The sequence below is a fragment of the Podarcis muralis genome, chromosome 7 (assembly GCF_964188315.1).
Source record: "Podarcis muralis chromosome 7, rPodMur119.hap1.1, whole genome shotgun sequence".
Lineage (NCBI taxonomy): Eukaryota > Metazoa > Chordata > Lepidosauria > Squamata > Lacertidae > Podarcis > Podarcis muralis.
The window spans coordinates 71697530-71718065 of NC_135661.1; the positions used below are offsets into that span (position 1 = coordinate 71697530).

The 20536-nt window shown below is 44.4% G+C and overlaps 1 protein-coding gene and 1 long non-coding RNA gene across 3 annotated transcripts; one reads left to right on the top strand and one right to left on the bottom strand.

Annotated features, from left to right (window-relative positions):
- Positions 1–74: 74 nt before the first annotated feature.
- On the top strand, positions 75–7338 carry LOC144328458 (uncharacterized). Its single transcript, XR_013393731.1, has 2 exons — positions 75–214; positions 6548–7338. It is a non-coding gene; the product is annotated as an uncharacterized LOC144328458 (long non-coding RNA).
- Positions 3623–20309, bottom strand: PTAFR (platelet activating factor receptor). Of its 2 annotated transcripts, XM_077932066.1 has the most exons (3): positions 19993–20309; positions 14724–14889; positions 3623–6779 (listed from the first exon to the last, which is right to left on the bottom strand). In XM_077932066.1, exon 3 carries the CDS (start codon positions 6728–6730, stop codon positions 5669–5671), a length of 1062 nt encoding a protein of 353 aa, XP_077788192.1. In that variant the 5' UTR covers positions 6731–6779; positions 14724–14889; positions 19993–20309; the 3' UTR covers positions 3623–5668. The 2 variants fall into 2 exon arrangements, with proteins under 2 accessions (XP_077788192.1, XP_028598566.2); XM_028742733.2 differs by lacking the exon at positions 19993–20309 and having other exon boundaries at positions 14724–15378.
- Between the last annotated feature and the right edge of the window lie 227 nt (positions 20310–20536).

Sequence of the window (20536 nt, forward strand, 5' to 3'; positions counted from 1 at the left end):
TTCTCTCTTCCCCCACCCCCACATGGCGCTTCGTTTCTGTCTTTCAAAGTGACCGTTGGTAGCCGGGGGCGGGGGAAGAGAGGAGCATGAGGCTTGGGCTGCGTGACTGTCAAGCAACGGCCCGCTTGGCCTCGCCTGCCTTCGCTCCCCGCTGAAGAGGCCGGTTAATTACAGCGTATGCGCCGCTTTTTTGCGGACCCGACCTTCGCCAAAGGTTAGCAAAGGGCGGCGGGGAACCAGCGGCCGTTCGCTTGCAGATGTGGCGGCGTTACTCGTCTCCGCCCCTAGGTGTCGCCCGCCGCAGCGGCTGCCTGCACGCCGTGCGATTCCCTCAAGGGAATCCTGGGAACTGTAGTTCAAGAGTGGTGGGAGGTAGAACTCTCGAGTGTGAACTGCAGTTCCCAGGATTCCTTGTGTGAAGTCGTGAGCTTTAGATAGTTGGTGTGCACGCAGCCGATTGTACTAAGCATAAATGCATGCATGCAATTTTTATTACGTTGTGCACTGCCCTGGTTTGCTTTAGGACATAGGGCAGTATATAAGAACTCTTATTTTTATTATTAGTCAGCCTACACAAGCCATTCTGAAACCCTTGGCAGGTTGGATTTTACTGGGAAAACCATAGCTTTTACTATACGGACCTTTGTTGGCAAGGTGATGTCTCAGCTTTTTAAGACGCTGTCTAGGTTTGCCATCGCCTTCCTCCCAAGAAGCAGGCGTCTTTTAATTTCGTGGCTGCTGTCACCATCTGCAGTGATCATGGAGCCCAAGAAAGTAAAATCTCTCACTGCCTCCATTTCTTCCCCTTCTATTTGCCAGGAGGTGATGGGACCAGTGGCCATGATCTTCGTTTTTTTGATGTTCTTTAATTCCTCCTCACTTTCTGCCATCAAGGTTGTGTCATCTGCATATCTGAGGTTGTTGATATTTCTTCCGGCAATCTTAATTCCGGCTAGGGATTCATCCAGCCCAGCCTTTCGCATGATGAATTCTGCATATAAGTTAAATAAGCAGGGAGACAATATACAGCCTTGCCGTACTCCTTTCCCAATGTTGAACCAATCAGTTGTTCCATATCCAGTTCTAACTGTAGCTTCTTGTCCCACATAGAGATATCTCAGGAGACAGATGAGGTGATCAGGCACTCCCATTTCTTTAAGAACTTGCCATAGTTTGCTGTGGTCGACACAGTCAAAGGCTTTTGCATAGTCAATGAAGCAGAAGTAGATGTCTTTCTGAAACTCTCTAGCTTTCTCCATAATCCAGCGCATGTTTGCAATTTGGTCTCTGGTTCCTCTGCCCTTTCGAAATCCAGCTTGCACTTCTGGGAGTTCTCGCTCCATATACTGCTTAAGCCTGCTTGTAGAATTTTAAGCATAACCTTGCTAGCGTGTGAAATGAGTGCAATTGTGCAGTAGTTGGAGCATTCTTTGGCACTGCCCTTCTTTGGGATTGGGATGTAGACTGATCTTCTCCAATCCTCTGGCCACTGCTGAGTTTTCCAAACTTGCTGGCATATTGAGTGTAGCACCTTAACAGCATCATCTTTTAAAATTTTAAATAGTTCAGCTGGAATACCATCACTTCCACTGGCCTTGTTATTTGCAGTGCTTTCTAAGGCCCGTTTGACTTCACTCTCCAGGATGTCTGGCTCAAGGTCAGCAACCACACTACCTGGGGTATACAAGCCATCCATATCTTTCTGGTATAATTCCTCTGTGTATTCTTGCCACCTCTTCTTAATGTCTTCTGCTTCTGTTAGGTCCTTACCATTTCTGTCCTTTATTATGGTAATCTTTGTACGAAATGTTCCTTTCATATCTCCAATTTTCTTGAACAGATCTCTGGTTCTTCCCATTCTGTTGTTTTCCTCTATTTCTTTGCATTGCTCGTTTAAGAAGGCCTTCTTGTCTCTCCTTGCTATTTTTTGGAAATCTGCATTCAATTTCCTGTATCTTTCACTATCTCCCTCGCATTTTGCTTGCCTTCTCTCTCCCGCTATTTGTAAGGCCTCATTGGACAGCCACTTTGCTTTCTTGCATTTCTTTTTCTTTTTTGATTTTATTACTGTGAGGCTACTGATGTGCTCTGATGTATTAGGATGGTAAGGCTTGTTCTGTAATAATACAGAAAGTTTATACCAAAAAAAACCCCCAAAACCTTTCCGAAATAAAAAGTTTGAGAGCAAAAGCCAAAACCCCTTTCTATTATGATATGGACATATTATAGATACTTTCCCCACAGCTCTTGGGATGGAGAACATTTCTATCCTGTAGATTGCTGAAACCAAGATCAGAGGTCACCTCCTGCAATGGTCTTGTTGAACAGCAAAGGGTTAGATGAGGATGTTAAGTCCTGGTTGCGTGTGGCCGAAGTAGCAACCACCGTTTCCTCAGACACTCCCGGCAAGAACTGTCTCATCTTGCACCACCTAACCTGCTATATTTGGCTCTTTGTTAAGAAAGTACTTGGCCCTTTGTGCAACAAAAACATCTGTTGCTTTTTAAGCTTCCTGGTATTTGATTTTCTCGCCTGTGCTGCCCCCTTCTGGTTCTTATCTTCCTATCCTTCCATTCCCCTCTGCCTGGTTCAAATAAACCTATTGGTTGATTTAATAACACTTTACTTCTGAAAGAACTCAAAGAATATATATAATAAAATGATGAGTAAATATGTTAACATGTTAATGTGAGTTGCTACTCAGGTTCCACTTCCCCCCTGAGGGTTGATTTCACCCATTGAAGCTGCTGGGCTGTGTTTCGAATTGTTGACGATACATTGGAGGATAATAGTATACTGTTAACTTCAAGAATAATCACATTATTGGCTCTTAAATCCATTGGGACAAAGCTACCGCATAATAGACAGATTCAGCAAGCAGCATAGAGCACCAGTGTATAACGTAGGGACACTGCAGTAGTAACCTTTATGTGGCTCTATGAGTATTGCAATCATGTCTGTATTTCCATCTGTGAAATGTTAGACGGTATGCATTTGGCTCTCCACTTTCTCTCCTTTCATCATACATTGGTGAGCCCCACCCCAACATCATTGGACAATTTTATATTCACAGAGGGTCTCTCCTTTAAGGGATTGAATTAACCAGGTCTCCTGACCATAGAGTTCCCTAGAACAGAGGTCGACAACCTATGACCCTCCAAATTTGGGCTTCCTATAATCTCAGACCATTAGCCTTACTGGCTGGGATCAATTGGCATTGAACTCTTAACAACATCTCAAGGACCACAAGTTCCCCATCCTTGCCCTACAATGTCATTCAGCCTTCCTGTTCTATTGAGGAAGCTTGGGTTTGGGTTTCAGTGCTCAAATCTCCCTGGATTTGACAGCAGGAGGAAGTGTGAGGGTTCATCCTCTAGTGGACCCAGAAGCTGCAGTGTAGCTCTTCCACATCCCAGACATTCCACTTGGTGGTCGTCTGTCTCCCATCCTGTTCATGTTTTCCTGCCCCTCTCTGGTGTTCTCAGCCCATGGGTAAAGGTCCCTAGCCTAGAATCTGCTATTCTTTTCCCCACATCTGTACTAGTGTGACCCTCAAAATGATCCTACACCAAAAAAATCTACAGACATGCCCACTGGGCTGAAAGTAGCAGTGCTGAATAGCTATAATAGTTAGAGCTGTCGTTTTTATTAATGAAACTACAGACAAGCAACAGGTATACAGCTTTCCAGGCTTTCCATGATAGTATGGTGTTAGCATAGTTTCTGTATATGCAGTGAATAAGCATGGTGTTTATAGTGGCTTCTCACTTTTACTTCTGAGTGCCGTTTCATTGATGCTATGGTTTGCCAAGCGGAAAAATGGATAATCTATTTGGGTAGGGACCAGCCCTCTATGATCTAGGGCAGGCATTGGCAAACTCACCCCGCCAAATGTTTTTGGCCTACAACTCCCATGATCCCTAGCTAACAGAACCAGTGGTCAGGGATGATGGGAATTGTAGTTTCAAAACATCTGGAGGGCCGAGTTTGCCTATGCCTGATCTAGGGCTTTCTCCTACCCTCCTCACATCACAAAAGCAGTAATGTGGAAATATTTTAAATACACATTAAGCAGTCTTATACCCAATCTGTATATTAGCCAACACCTGCTATCTGAACTTTTCAGCTAGAGATGCCATGAATTTAACCTTGGACCTTCTGAATGAGAAGCAGCATTATTTTTTTATTACTTATTAAATTTGTATACCATCCTTCATCCAAAAATCACAGGGCGGTTCACAGCATAAAAATACAAAATGAGAACACAAAATAACACAATAAAACAAAAACAAACCAATAACACCCCCCTTCCCACAAAAACATTTAGAAGGCCAGAGAACATTAATCAGTCAACGACCTGATTATAGCAAAAGCATGTTCTCAACCCGTGAGCTTTGGTCCATTCCTGAACCCATTCCTTTCCTCCCCTCAGTTCCTGAAATTTCTACCATGTGTACATTGAATGCACACCTGAGACCTGCAGGTAAATTTATGCAAGATCTCTGCTCTCAGATTATGATGATTTCTGGATGACAGCCTATGGTAGAGATGGAGAACGTGGCCCTCCAGTTGTTGCTGGGCTCAGCTACCAGTCAGCACGACTAGTCATCAGGGACGATACATAGCTGTCAACTTTTCCATTTTCTTGCAAGGAATCCTATTTGGGATAAGGGGATTTCCCTTAAAAAAAGGGAAACGTTGACAGCTATGGGACGATGGAAGATGTAATCTATCAAAGTCTCGAGTGCTATTGGTTCCCCACCCCTGTTCTATGGCCACTGAGTGTTACAATAGTCCCTGTTGCTTTTGAAGCTCAAATAGTATTAATTCAAGAGTGATTGGGGGAAGTGTGCATATTTTAGGTTAGATGCCTTCAGTGGAGCCTCCTCCCTGACAGGCCCACCTTCTCCATGCCACTGTCACCGTTGCCAGTCAATTATCCTCTTTCTCTGGGTCAGGGTGGCTGGTGCCCACTGGGTGAAAGTCAGGGAAACCAGCAGTAGGAGCCAGAGCCATCCCCTGGCCAAGTGTAAAAAAGAAAGCAGGCAGGTGGGAGTAGGCTCAGACTTGTGGGGTTGTGCCCCATTTGCCCTTATTGTCCAGCTTTTCACTGCTGTAGGCCCAATCTGAATGGCTACTCAAAGGAGGAAGCTGAGCTGAGCCAACACTGTTGTTCCTCTTCCTTGTTCCTATCACAGCTGAGATAGCTCAATCACTCTGGGGGAATAAGTAAAGAGCCAGGAGGCTCTAAGGGGCTGGCAGTGGGCTTTGAGATGAGAGACAAATCTCAGCAGGTGCTCAAGGATGCCCATCCCTGATGCCCAACCCTCTCCGGAGAGTTCTGAGCTAGCTTCAGGATGAAATTATGGAACTAAATGTCACTACAATCCGTATCCGAACCAGAAAACGAATGTAATGCCCATCTTTTTAAAAGACATCATAAGTGATTCCAAGCATTTCCCTTTTGTTACAACAAAGGACAACTTAGATAGTCCACGTTCTTCCTGAGTCACAGTGTTCTAGCCCTCCTAAGTGCATTTCAGTTCCTGCCATTGCATCTAGGGAAGAGCTGGAAAGCTGTGTGCATCTGCCAGGCTCTTGATGAAATGCAGAGTCTGTGTCAGTCACCAGCCTGAATTTGCTGCTGCATAAGCAGAAAAGAAGAATTTTAAGGTTTGATGGAGGCATGGAAACCCTCTTCCATCGCCACCATCCCTTCCACGGTGGTCTCTGTTGTTTGCCTGGAACACTTTCGACTGTCCTTTATGTTTTTCAAGTTCTCAGAAAGGTGTTTCCTGAACTTTTTGGTGAGGAAGCAGTAAATGACAGGATCCAGAACGCAGTTGGCCCCCAGGAGGAACAGGGTGACCTGGTGGATGTGATCCCACCACCTTTTGCTCCTACAGCTTATATCCCATTTGCCCAGAACCATCAAGGTCCAGGGAAGGTCCACAATGTGGTGAGGCACGAAACAGACCACAAACACAATCATGACAGTGCACACCAAATAGAGCGCCCTTTGCCTGATGTGGGCGCTCTTCCGAGCTTGAGGTTTTTGGGAGAGCAGTGTCCGGATAATGGAGGCGTTGCATACCACGACAATCAGGAAGGTGATAAAGAAACAAATGCAAATGGCGATGTGGGAGGCAAGGACAGGGATGTTACTGCTTTCTGGGTCGTAGCGCTCAAAACAGCGTGTCACATGCCCCTCTTGGGTAGTGCCACTGCCAAACAGGAAGTATGAAGAAGGGCCCGCGATCAGGACCCAGATAGCTATTGTGACATAGATGCCCCTTCTTCGCGTGGTAGACTGAGCTGCCGAAATGGGCTTTGTGACTGCTTGGTACCGATTGTACGTTATGACTCCTAGGAAAGCAACTGAGCAGTAGGTGTTCACAAAGAATAAGTAACCAGCCAAGTTACATAAAAAGCTGGGCATGATCCAGTCTCCTCTGTAGTGGTAATACACGATCCACATTGGCAACGTGATCAGGAAGAGCAGGTCGGCTGTCGTCAAGCTGACCATGAATATCTTTATTTCATTTAGTTTCTTCGTGGCATAAACCCGTGTGAAAAGCCACAGGACGTAGCTGTTGGCTATGAAGCCCAAAATGAAAATGATGCTATAGTAGACAGTGAACAGGGTATATCTGAACTCGGAATCCACGTGGCAATCTTCCTTTGCGACGGCAAGCGATGAGAAGTTGTTACTTTCACCCTTTCGGGACATGGCTGCAGCAATCACGTTATTCTTTTAATGAAGCTCTGTTTTTCTTATCCTGAAAAGAGAGAGAAGGAAATGAATAATGCAAGAGGGAGGCAACATTCAGCAATGAAACACAATGTTTTGTATGCAGAAGTTCAATCCCTGACAGAGAGGTGGTTAACCCCCGCTGTCCTGAGATGGGATGAATAAGCAAACTGGCATTTCAGTTCCCATTTCCATTTTTGATAGACTTTAACATCCCTAGCTTTAAAAAAGGTTTTTGAAAAGTGGGGGAGGGATAGGAGATCTGGGGCCCAAATGAAAGGACCTGGAGTTTGGGGACCCTAGACCCTGCAAAACCCGGAATGGCACCACACCTGTTTCCAAACAGAAGAATCATTTGACTTTTTCACACTACACAGCTTGATTGACACTTTGTAAAGCACTGTGACTATGTTAAACCTCTTACTGCTTCCTAAGAGGAAGTGAAAGCTCTGTAGAAAAGAGACATCTGCAGAAGAGGATCTTTCCCCGTGAGATTGAGAAGTGCCCACGGGTCACATTAACCACAGAAAGAATTGTGTAATTTGCCAATGCGGTGTGGTTAAAAAAAAAAAAAATCCCCTGCTTAATTTGTTCGTGTTTTCTTGGATAAAACAACAAGATGCCTATGCTGTTATTTTTAAAAAAAATAAATGGATTTGAAAACAGCTATTTTTATGAGTCCTAATGCTGCCGGCGGAAGCTGAGGCTCCAATACTTTGGCCACCTCATGAGAAGAGAAGACTCCCTGGAAAAGACCCTGATGTTGGGAAAGATGGAGGGCACAAGGAGAAGGGGACGACAGAGGACGAGATGGTTGGGTAGTGTTCGCGAAGCTACAAACATGAGTCTGACCAAACTGCGGGAGGCAGTGGAAGACAGGAGTGCCTGGCGTGCTCTGGTCCATGGGGTCACGAAGAGTCGGACACGACTAAATGACTAAACAACAACAACAATGCTGCAGTCCTATGCATGCTTACTTAGGAACAATAATTTATTATTATATTATTACAGCATAAAACTGTAAATACATAATATAATAAAAGTAAGTAGTAATTGTAAAAGAGAGACCACCGCCAACTCATCAATTAACTGGGTTTTAACATTTTAGGATTCTGCCTTTCACAGGGTGTAAATTGAGTCTCAGCCTGGAAAAAAAACCACATTCATTTTTCAGAGGATAGACTCATAGAGTTGGAAGGGACTCCAAGTCCAACCCCTTGCAATGTAGGAATCTCAGCTAAAGCATCCATGACAGATGGCCATCCAACCTCTGCTTAAAAACCTCCAAGGGAGGAGAGTCCACAGCCTTCCGAGGGAGTCGGTTCCACTGTCAAACAGCTCTTCCTGTCAGAAAGTTTTTCCATATGTTCAGTCGGAATTTCCTTTCTTATAACTTGAAGCCATCGGTTTGAGTCCTACTTTCCAGAGCAGGAGAAAACAAGCTTTCTCCATCTTCCATGTGACAGCCCTTGAAATATTTGAAGATAGTCATCGTATCTCCTCTCAGGTTCCTCTTTTCCAGGCTAAACATACCCAGCTCCTTCAACCACTCCCTGTAAGGCTTGATTTCCAGACCCTCTTATGGTGTACATACCTCTTTCCCCATACTACTGTTTCTGTTCAAACAGATTTGGTTGTGTGCGTGTTTTGTGTAGTAAGAAAGCCTGCAAAACTCATTTTGCTAAGGAGCGAAAATGATTGAGTACAGTCATCACAAGCAACTCATCCACACTGGAGTTTAATGTGGATTTTGAAACTGCTTGTGTCTATATTTTTTTGTGTTGTCCACCTAATGTCCTCCTCACCCCCCTTTTAAATTTAGATTTTCCCAATCTGCGGGTAATCAGACCGGGAACAAAAATCTGATATAAACTTGAACATTACCCAGCTATGGACATACGAAGTGAAGCATGCTATGTAGACAGATATTTTTACATGTGTGGTGGCAATTCTGTTGTCACACAACCTATGCTTCCATTTTGCTTCCATCAGCCCAAAGGAAAGGATGTAGCCTGTCCTTTCCTACTAGTTGTTGCGGAACTTTATTTTTATTCTTTTAGCAGAGCTCTTGTGGAAAACTACCGTTTGCCAAAATATCTGCATTGAAAATAAAAATAACATTTACTCATGCAACTACAGGATGTCAGAAAGGAAGAACGGAAGACAGAAAGTGGCGGCCTTCGATACAATCAGCTCCAAATGCTTGCTTGATTTGCAGTGACTCATATTTATTTACTTATCTTTGAGTGCTCTTTTGTGTGAATCTCATATATGGGAAAATGTATTTTTAAAAAAAATAATGTGTAGTCACAGCTAAACAAATACCTGCATGCATGGCCAGCAGGCATCAACCAGGCATTGACTCCTGAGGAGACCACATTTGGACATTGCCTGATCACACCTCCTGTGTGAGAAGAAGGGCAGGGCACATTCCACCTGCTACCTAACGGCAGAGAAGGAGCTTAGCTGTGGTACCTTAGGGAGAAGGAAGGGGAGACAGGGAGGATGTAAAAAGCACCAGAGGGAGGGGAGAAGAGGAGGAAGCCTAGTGGAGACACAGGGAACAGGCTGGTCAAGCTGAATGCCTAAATTAGATACCTCCACATAAATTAGGTGGTCCTCACATTGGAGGTCTTCTTCAGGTTGTTCCCCTAAGCATCATGGGGTGTGGCCAAAGGGGTGAGACAAACGGCCCATGTTTATCTAGTCCACCTGCATCCTGGGGAGGCATAGATCTCATAGAATCTCAGGATCATAGAGTTAGGACCTTGAGGATCAACCCCCTGCAATGCAAGAAAGTGCCACTGTCCCTTGCTGGGATCGAACCTGTAACCTTGGTGTTGTCAGCACCACGGTCTAACCAACTGAGCTATTCTGTGAGGCCTGGATTTAAGCGCTGCCTAGAGAATTGATACAGAAGACCCCTGTCCACTTTGGGGGTGAGCCTCCCTTGGAATCCTGAGGCAGCTCTGGGTGGAATTGACTGTCCCTGTGGTTTGGGACTTACTCTTGAGGAAACAATGTTGGAGAAAGGAGAATTTGACGCTCTGAAGAAAGCACGACGCTGAAGTAGCCCTGAGAAGCAGAGGTCTGGCTGAAGGACTTGGTGCCTGGAAGAATCTAGGCCTGAGGTGCAAGCTGATTAAGTGAAGCTGCATTTCTGGACTAGTGACTTACAGCTGAGCAGACATGCATTGCTGCCTCTGTTTTGACCTCTTATGGAAGTCATGGCGCATGTCCCCCTTGAGGTTATCCTTCCCTGGGGGTCTGGCACAAATACCTGGGTGCATGCCCAGAACAGATCTCAGACTTGAGGAACTTAGGGAGGGTGGGGAACTGTTAACCGAGGGGAGGAAACAACATCCCGAATATATCCCAGCAAGCACCACCCACTAGTATGGATGGGAAACATTGAGAGAGATTTCAGAGGCATAAAACTGAAGGTACACAAACACACACATGAAAACCCTTGTGTGGACACAGCCTTAAACAAAGAAGGGTGCGAGAGAGTGTATTGTAGTAGTAAGAACAGCTTTGTATTTAAGCACTAGCTTGATACCCACAGGTGAGAAGGAATTGCAAGCAGGTGAATTATTGGAATTCTACAGAGGTGGGAAGGCTGGGAAAGGATGGGCAGAGTGCTCTGTCTGCCCTCTGTGCTCAACGCCAAAATGAAACAGGTTGCTGCAGGGAGGACTGAACAGGGGCAGATATTGGTCTTTCAGATTTCAATGGCCTCCTGTGCAAGGCCAAAATTCAGTTCACCCTCCTGCCCCTCACCTTCCATCTGCTCAATTCACCAGCTCATAGTTGCAACGCCCTGTGGCAGCCCCTGCACTCAGCACCCATTGCGATTGGGACCGGTTGCACTGCCCTAAATCTGCCTCTGGACTGTACTCACCCTCCCATTTTTGGCCAGCTCCCAGCAGGGTAGTAAAAAAAGCAAAAAATGCAGGCTATTAACTTTATTCAGAAGTCTGGGTTACAGTGCCAGATTAGGATGGGAGTTACATGGGCCCAAATCCTTATTCAGCTATTACGAAGATCTCATTGGTAGACTCGGAGAATGTCTCTGTCTCTCTCTCTCTCGTTAATCTACTTTGCAAGATTGGTGTTAGAATTTTAAAGAAAAAAGGAAGGGGGGGAGACACCCACAAACACTTCTCTGTTCTCCTTGGAGGAAGGGTGGGGAATTAGAGTAATAAGTAACTAAGTGGAAAATAGAGAAGTTTGTGCCCTTATTTGGCCCTGGCATGAAATATTTTAAATGCGTGTTTTGGGGGTTGTTGTTTTTTGTTGGTAAGCTCCTGTTTCTTCAGTTCTGTTGCTTGGAAAGAGGAAGTGGAACCACAAACACCTTTTCTTTCTTAGAACTCTGAGCTTCCTCCTCCCCCAGTCATTTTTTACCGCTTTTTCCAGATAAGGTCATCTGCCCATTAACTTTGTGGCATGATTAACTCTGGAAGCCTCTTTACACTTTGGGTGTCTCTTGCCCTTTAGAGCAGGGATGAGGAACCTTAGGCCTGAGCAAGGCAGACCAAGAAATTTTGCTGTCTGAGGCAAAGAGCAAAACGGCACTGACTAGGGACAGGAGCGGGAGAGTTCAATTTGGTATGCATTTAAAGCCTAATCTTATCAAGTCCACACTTTTCGAAACAATATAACAACCGAAACACAGCTATTCTTCAAAATGCACAATTTTGCAATTCAGTTCTCCAACCAAACAGTGTTTGCAGAAATGCATCTATTAGTGGAAACGTCTTGCAAAACTCTGTACAGAAAGCAAAACTGCATATAAACTGTTTATTAGGAGAAACTCTCACAAAAATGCTGATTATTTTTTTTAAAATCACGAATAGCTGCAAAATGTCGAGAACGGAATTTAAGATTGGAAAAATGAGAAAATGAGCGAACTGAAATTGGCAGATCCTTCCATCCATGACACCCATTCCATTTCATGTACAGCATACTTCCTTCAACACTGCACCCAAGTATAGCAGTTCACATTTAAAGGTGAACCTCCCTAGTATGCATTTTCCGAAACAATATGAGAACCAAAACACAACCTTCTGTTGAAATTCACACTTTGCAATGCAGTTCTCTAGTGAAGTGTTGTATACAAATGCACATACAAATATGTGTTATTGGGAGAAATATACCGTAGAAGGCTGGTGAGTTCTCATGGGAAGTTTTCTTTTTTTTTAATTCACAAGGATATGTGGAGAACCAAACTTAATAATTGGGGGGGGGGGGGACGGGACGGATAGAAAGCAAAACTGATAGATTTGCACATCCCTGAATTCTGAGGGTGCTTCCTTATAAGTGAAGTCTATCCAAATCAATGGAACTTCAGAGAAAAAATGTTTAGCATAGGAGTGTGAATACAGTGTCATTTCTCTTTCAGAAGTCTTAAAATGTGAGACAAATCTTTCTTCCTTTCTCTGCTCTCCCTCCCCTTGTCCCATCACCACCACCATAATTGAACTTTGGCCCTTCTCTTCCCACTCTAGAATTCATTCTCCAGGTGCTGTTAACTCCAGGTTGCCTTCACCCCCATCTCTCCTTTCTTCGAATTATTTATCTTTAACCAAGGCTTGGACTGAACAGTCCTACGGATAAAAGGAATGTCAGGGCGGGCACATGAGCACTCCAAAGATACTTCTGAGGGAGTAATTTGGTAGAACAATGGCTGCAGTCAGATCCTCTTATCCTCCCACACAAGTTCAAAAGGCTGGAGACTTAATTTGATTTGATTTTTTATTCAAATGAAAGTTGGATGTTTGGGACATTGCTGAGGGGACTAGTCCGTCACACCCACCTACCTCAGTAGGTACAGCTCTGCAATACATTGAAAGGAAGTTTAAACACCCTATCTGCGGACACACCAAACATTTAAACAGCATAACTTCCCCTTGCCCAAGAATCCTGGGAGCTCTACTTTGTCCCTCACAGAACTACAATTCCCAACACCCTTGACAAACTACAGTTCCCAGGATTCTCGGGCAAGGGGGAGTCATGTGTTTCAAATACATTGTGTGCATGCAGCCTCCAGCTCATAGACGTAGCATAAGTAGCCAGCATACTTGGGCAGCAGAACTCAGTCAGAGCCCACCTTGATAATGCTATTGGGATATTATTATTTTTAGCCCGCTCCCTGCCCTCCTGCCAGACAAGGTCTGGTATTACTTAGCAGCAATGGTAGGTGGCTGAGAAACCGCCATTTCAAAGTGCCAACAGTACTCCAAGCAGCTGTCTTGTCAGTGCATTGTGAGTAGTTACAACAGTGGACAGCTCAGAGCTGCCCACCACATATAATGGCGCTGCTGCTGTATATCATTGCCTGTGTGCTGGTTACCTGCAGAAGTTCATGCCTCATCATACTCGCTGCTGACCCCTGACATCTTATAGGGAGCTGCCTTAAATTAAGTCAAACACTTGGTCTACTCGGCTCAGTATTGTCTACACCAGGGGTCTGCAACCCGCGGCTCCGGAGCCGCATGTGGCTCTTACATCTTTGCCGCGGCTCTGGGGCGGATACTAGCGAGGGGAGGAGGCGCATTGTGCGCCCCGACACTCCTAACTGTGGCGGGCGCTGTACTGGCTGTGACGTCGCATGGGGGCGGTGCGTGCGTTAGTCACGCACCGTCCCGACGTCACCTTCCCGCCCGCTGTCAGATCGCAGCTCCGGAGATATATTTGTTTTAAATGTCGCAATGGTTTTGCGGCTCCCAGTTGTTGTTTTTTCTTCGGAAACGGGTCCAAGTGGCTCTTTTTGTCTTAAAGGTTGCAGACCCCTGGTCTACACTGATCAGCAGTGGCTGTCCAATGGTTTTGGGCAGGGGGCATGCACAGCCCGACCTGGCGATGCCAGGAATTGAACCTAGGACCTTCTGCATGCAAATCAGATGCTCTGTCCCTGAGACATGGCCGGTCCTCTGCCCTCTCTTGGACTGAGTGAGCAGTGACAGGAACAACCTCAGCTCACCCCGCCTGTTCTCTATGGACGGTTATTCACATTGGGCCCAGAGGAAGAGGGCAAGCTTAGGATTGCAGGGACAGTGGCAAAAAGGAGGGGAACAATCAGGGAGGGACCCCCTGAGTGCATCATCATCACCATCACCATCACCATCACCATCACCATCACCATCACCATCACTGCTATTATTATTATTATTAAATTCAAAATCTTTTCCTTCTACCAGAAGAAGCATACCAAAAAAAGAGAATTTTTGCATTTGTAATGGACCATATCAAAACACACAGCATTATTAAGCATACACACAAACCATTTGGTGAAAATAATCTTATATTTACACCTCAAGCACTATGATATTACACTTCTAAACCTCTTTTACCCATTGTAAGAGAAAGTAGTCCGTTCAGCCTCTGGATATTCTCAGTTCCCTTTTTTATGTGACTGGTTAGTAAACGCCATTTGCCAAATTGCTATTGATATTTTCCTGTGTTCTTTAACATAGTTGCTAATGTAATCAACTTTAATTGCTCACCATTTCCCCTCGTTATATCTGAATTATATGGTTTATGGTCTTTAGCATACCTCAACCTTGTAGTAGTGACTATGTGTAGGATTTGAATTTTATATGCTTGTAATGGTTAATCCTTGACACAGTTTAAGAGACCCTTTAATTTAAGGGTCCAATGGAAGCCTGACCTGAAAAATAATAAGAATTACTCTAACATTATTAAATATCATTATCATCACCATTATTACTTCTGAACCAATTTTAATATTAAGTGCAGAAACAAGGTCTGAGACCTAGTGGTGAAGGGTAGGAAAGAAATCAAAATATAATCAGAATCACAACAATAATTGTACTTATTGTTCAATGGAAATGCAGTGTTGTGAGTGCAACCAAGCTCCTCTGAGCATTTTGGGAAAGGGCTGCAAAATCATAAGATGTTCCCAGAAATTGCCCTAAGAATTGCATCTGTAAGAGCAGCCTCCACTTACCAGAGTCTAGAGGAAGGATATTCTCCACTGAATCCAAGTTGATGGAGGGAGTTCATCAATAGGCGAGTCTTGGGTGCTTGCAAACGAACCCTCTGCCAGTCTGAAGCTTGAGGCTCTTTGCCACGCTGCCAACTTCCACAAACCAGAAGGACCCCGCAAGAGGCACCTGCGTAGTCATTGGGAGTGAAGAAACAACGGGTGTCATCACTGCCACCAAGGAAACGCAATGTTGAGTAAGGCTAAGAGGAAGACAATGAACTGCAAGAGGGCGGGAGAGCCATGAAAAGCCATTGCTAACCTAGATTTGCTTCTGAAAGGCTCTTGTGACCAAGCCACGGTCTGTCTGCTACCAAAGCTCCAGGGGAAAAGCTTCTCGCTATCATTAGTCATAAATCTAATGACAACGTTTAATGACTTCCTTCCAGTAAGCACAGAAAGCCATCGCCCCAAAGCTGCACGGACGCCTTCATCTGGCCTTTGCAAGTGAAACGTCAGTTTGCAGCAGGCGGACAACCTCTCTCCCCAACCCAGCTGCCCTTGGAGTGGCACGCTTTTGCCTGCAACCACAGGCTTTTCTCACAACAATCTCAGCCACTTCAGAGGGTAGGATTCAAATGGAACCAGTAAAAAATGATGCAGTCCTCACAAGGCTTCCTGACAGATATTAGAGAGGGTCAGAAGCAGGGCACATATCTCCTGCACTGGATCATACCTCTCTGTACACAGGATATCAACAACATTTTTCAGTCTCATATTTTTTTATCTCAAGATCAGTTCTTCACATTTTGTGATTTCCCCCCTTTAAAGTCCTCATCAGCATTTAATTGCAAATTTCCCCAAATATACACGTTTTTGTATAAATGCACATTTCTGCAGAGAAATTTTATTTAGTATAATGCTCTTTTGAGCATTTCACTGATATATGCATTTTTATGCACACTTTACCGTAGCATATGCATTTTTGTACACGTTACTTGATTGGATAAATTCGTTGCCAAATCCGAAGAAGAAGTGTGAATTTAGAAGTCTGGCTCTGTTTCGGCCTATGTATTGTTTCAGAAAGTGTTCACCTTTAAATGCAAATGGAATCAAATATGTCTCCCATCCCTGTTCAAGAATAGACAACGTGCGGGTTTCTTTATGTTATATTGGACCACAACTCCCATCATCCCTGCCGATTGGTCATGCTGGCTAGGGTTGGTGGGAGTTGTAGTCCAACAACGAAGGGGCCAGCCCCCCCAAAAAAGTTAATGAGCATTGCCATTCAATTGGTGTACATGTGCTACATATGCAGGGCGGGGCTTATTTGGGCCCCCAATATTTTATTCAAGATGGCACCCTTGCCCACTGCCCCATTTGCTGATGATCAATACAACAGCAACAAGCCTTTTAAAGCCCTAAACAGCTTTGCCCCTGTATACCTGAAGGAGAGTCTCCACGCCCATCATTCAGCCTACACTGAAGTCCAGCTCCGAGGGCCTTTTGGCAGTTCCCTCATTGCGAGAAGAGAAGTTACGGGGAACCAGGCAGAGGGGCTTCCGGACAGTGGTGCCCACCCTGTTGAACACCCCTGCAGCAGTTGTCAAGGAGATAAATAACTAGACAACTTTTAGAAGACATCTGAAGGCAGCCCTGTATAGGGAAATTTTTAATGTCTGGTGTTTCATTATATTTTTTATATTCTGTTGGAAGTTGCCCAGAGTGGCTGGTGAAACCTAGTCAGATGGGTGGTGAGTATAAGTAACATATTCATATCATCATCATCATCATCATCATCATCATCATCATTCCCCATGCCACCCAACAGACAGAATTCTGTGCTATCTTGCATGAAAATACAATGTTATGTGCTGTGAGAGCTACTAGGCCAAAGAACTCTGGAGCTTGTGAGGATGAGAATGACCATAATTTGACTTATGACCGAGTCTAGATGTGCTTGAAACTTCAGGGCGGCCGGATATGAAAACAGATCAAAATCTTAACACCACTGCTGAATAGGGCTCTGAATCATCAGGAGACCTTGTTTCTGCAATTTCCTTCTGATCTCAACAAACCTGTTCACCCCACACAGTCTGGCATCAACTAATTGCATCATACCTTCTCTCCGCACAAGAAAAAGTTGTATGATATAAATCACAGCATTGCCAATGGGGTGTAAAACAAAGGGTTAAGCAGGCATGAAGAGACCAGGGATGATAATTGGAAAATAATAATAATAATAATAATAATAATAATAATAATAATAATACCCTGCCCATCTGGCTGGGTTTCCCCAGCCACTCTGCGTGGCTCCCAAGAGAATATTAAAAACACAATGAAACATCAAACATTAAAACTTCCCTAAACTGGGCTTCCTTCAGATGTCTTCTAAAAGTTTATTTCCTTGACATCGGATGGGAGGGCATTCCACATGGTGGGTGCCACTACCAAGAAGGTGTCTGGTTCCCTGTAACTTCGCTTCTTGCAGTGAGGGAACTGCCAGAAGGCCCTCAGAGCTGGACCTCAGTGTCCGGGCTGAACAATGGGGGTGGAGACGCTCCTTCGGGTATACTGGGCCAAGGCCATTTAGGGCTTTAAAGGTCAACACCAACACTTTGAATTGTGCTCAGAAACATACTGGGAGCCAACGTAGGTCTTTCAGGACTGGTGTTATATGGTCTCGGTGGCCACTCCCAGTCACCAGTCTAGCTGCCACATTCTGGATTAGTTGTCGTTTCCGGGTCACCTTTAAAGGTAGCCCCACATAGAGCGCATTGCAGTAGTCCAAGTTGGAGATAACTTGAGCATACATCACTCTGGTGAGACAGTCTGCGGCTCCAAGGTGCATGAAGATAGGTGGTGGTGGTAACTTTGCCTCAATTAGAAGTGCTAATGCAGGGGCAGGGGCAGGAAACCTGTGGCCCTCCAGATGTTGTTAGACCACAACCTCCATCAGCCTCACCCACCATGGCCAGCAGTGAGGGATGATGGGAGTTGTAGTCCAACAATATATGGAGGGCTCTAGGTCCCTCCACTCCTTCTCTAAATGTAACAGAGTCTAAAAGAAAACCAATTATTTTGAATTCCATATGAAATAAATAAACAAACACAAGGGAGTGGGTGTAGGGGAAGTGAGTGAAATCACCTCCCCTTCCCCCAACACGATATATAGGGACCTCCAGATTCCCAGATTATCCCCGTACCTCTAACCTCCTGAGTTAGGATAGACAAGGAAACATTTCTATCCAAGTTATGTTCATCCTACAATGAACGACTTGGATATTTTTCTTACTCTACAAACATCACTGTGCGTGACTGTGATTGCAACGAGTGCAGTCTACTTTTTAAGGTTCACTCGCCAAATGTTGCTCATTCCTCATGCAAAAGGGGTTCAATACGGAGCGTTCGTACGGAGCCCCCCGTCGTTTCACGGACTATTGACCCGTACTGCCACCAACCAGGTCCTCCCTGGTAAAATCATTTCAGTCTCAGTCAGCTTTTCAATTAATAAAGAAGAGTGTATTTTATTTCAGACACAAACAAAACTTTTACAGCATTCCAAACGTTGTTGCTCTTTACTTTCTTAGTCTTATTTTCCTCTCTCTATCTCTTCTACTTCCCCACACTCAAGAACCCACTGCCCTAACTGTCTCTCTATTACCAACTGCCTTTCCCAACCAGCCAACCCATGAAAACCCATCAACTACCCAACCAACTCCTCCCAGAACTGGTTTTATAAACCCACTGACTCCACCCCCCTGGGTCCGGTCTGTGCAACCTATTTAACTATTTCCCCTCCAGCACTCTCTCATATATGTTAACGTCACAGTAACTGACCCAGTTAATCACAACAGGACCCATGGAGGATGTCTTGCCTGAGGGTCCTCCAAAACATGGAGCTGCCACTGCTACTCATGTTCTATTTGAAATGCGCAAACACACACACACAATTACATGTGAAAATAAGTGTCTCTTGGAGAGTAGTCATCATAATCAAGAAACATTGGAAGCCACCTTGTATTGAGTCAGACCAATTGGTCCATTGAGCTATATATAGACTACCTTGACTGGCTATCCAAGGTTTCCAGTAAGGAGTCTTTCCCAGCCCTCGTTGGAGATGCCTGGAATTGAATCAGGAACCTTTCACATGCAAAGCAAATGCTCTACCATATGAGAACAAAAACACAGCCCTTCTTCGAATCCTATCCCAATTTTGTGATGCGGTTCTCCAACCAACGTTTGCCAAAAATGCATATGTCCAGGAAAAGTGCACATAAAATTTAACAAATTAGTGGAAATAATAGACAAAAATGCATTGCGTTAGGAAATGTCATTTGCAAAAGTTGTGTGTATATTAGTCAAAACAGCATACAAAAATGTGTTTCTTAGGAGAAATTCTCACCAAAATGCTGATGAATTTTCATGAGGATTTTTTTTAAAGCAAAGTGCAACAGGAATGTAGAGAACTGAATTTAAGAATGGAAACATGAGAAACAGAGAGAACCAAAATTGACAGTTTTCCATCCCTTCTGATGAGGCAATTCTTCATATGTGACATAAATAGTTTCTTGTTATGTTCAACAATATGCACATCCTGGCTTTTCTCTGCTTGGCACATCTTGTGCAAAGGCCAGGGGTCTGCACCAGAACTTAAAAGAGTAAGCTCAATAAAAGCCTGAAGTACAAAATGCCTTGTCTGTCCCAGCATCCTCCTCCCAAAACATTTGATAACTCTGAATTGGGGGTTTTAGAGTGAGGAAATAATAATAATTTGAAAAATCCTCTTTGCATCATTAACTATCTGAATCTCTGTCATGTCAGCAACTGATAAAGAGAGTAAGAAAATAGATCCTTGCCAGGGAAGGAGGCCTCCACTACCAGCCCTCACAAATCTGAGGCTCAGGAGGAGCCAGCGGAAACCATAAATTGCCTAAAGTTACACTTAACCCACCCAGGAAGATGCCCCACTCAAGGGGGTTACAGATTTTAGGGCTCCATAACACTGAGCCCACTTCCTACCTTTGGATCTTTCAAATTCATACAAATGTATTCCATCAGGGAACATCGCTCTTCAAAAATGTGTCTGTTAGGCAAAACTACACTTGAATGTGTGCATATTAGGATAAATTGACACAAAGCGCCAATGAATTTTCATGAGGACTTTAAAAAAATAAATGCGAAAATGTGGAGATTGAACTTAAGGCTTGAAAAAAGAAACTGAGAGAAAGTGGAACTGCCAGATTCACCCATCCCTATTTAGCTCCACCTCAAAACAAAGCAGAGGTCTTACCCCTTTCCACAGGATATAGATCAGCCCAGGTCCTGGATCTTCTCCTCAGGCTGCTTCTCAGATTCTGCTCCACATTCTCCCACAGCTGAGGGAACGTCTTCCTTGGTAGGGCTTGGGTGGCTTTTACTGGGCTTTCTTCCTGTCAGAGGTGCTCTGCGTGGCTTCTTACTTATTTGGGAAGGGAATAATCACTGGTTGAAAATTAAAGGGAAGCTTTCCCTGTGTAGAAAGAGTAGAGTGCCGGAAGCACCGAAACACACACACTCTCTCTCTGCGTGTTTACGGATTAAGCCCTGGGAAATCCCATCACATTGGATGTGTTGCCCAACTCATTTACTAGTAGTAATAGCAGGAACAAAAAACAACAACAAAAAATGCCACAGAGGGAGTGGACTCTCTGGTGAGTGAGTCACAATCCTATGGCATGCTTCAGCAGGTCTCTGCTTCTAATTTTATTCTGGTATCACCTTGTGTCTGAGAGAGCAACCTATCTAACAAATTCTGTATCCCATTTTTAAAAAATCACTTTCATTGTTATTTTCCA

Bases quoted from the DNA above. Each gene is read 5' to 3' on its own strand.
- PTAFR (XM_077932066.1), bottom strand. From the start codon at position 6,730: ATGTCCCGAAAGGGTGAAAGTAACAACTTCTCATCGCTTGCCGTCGCA.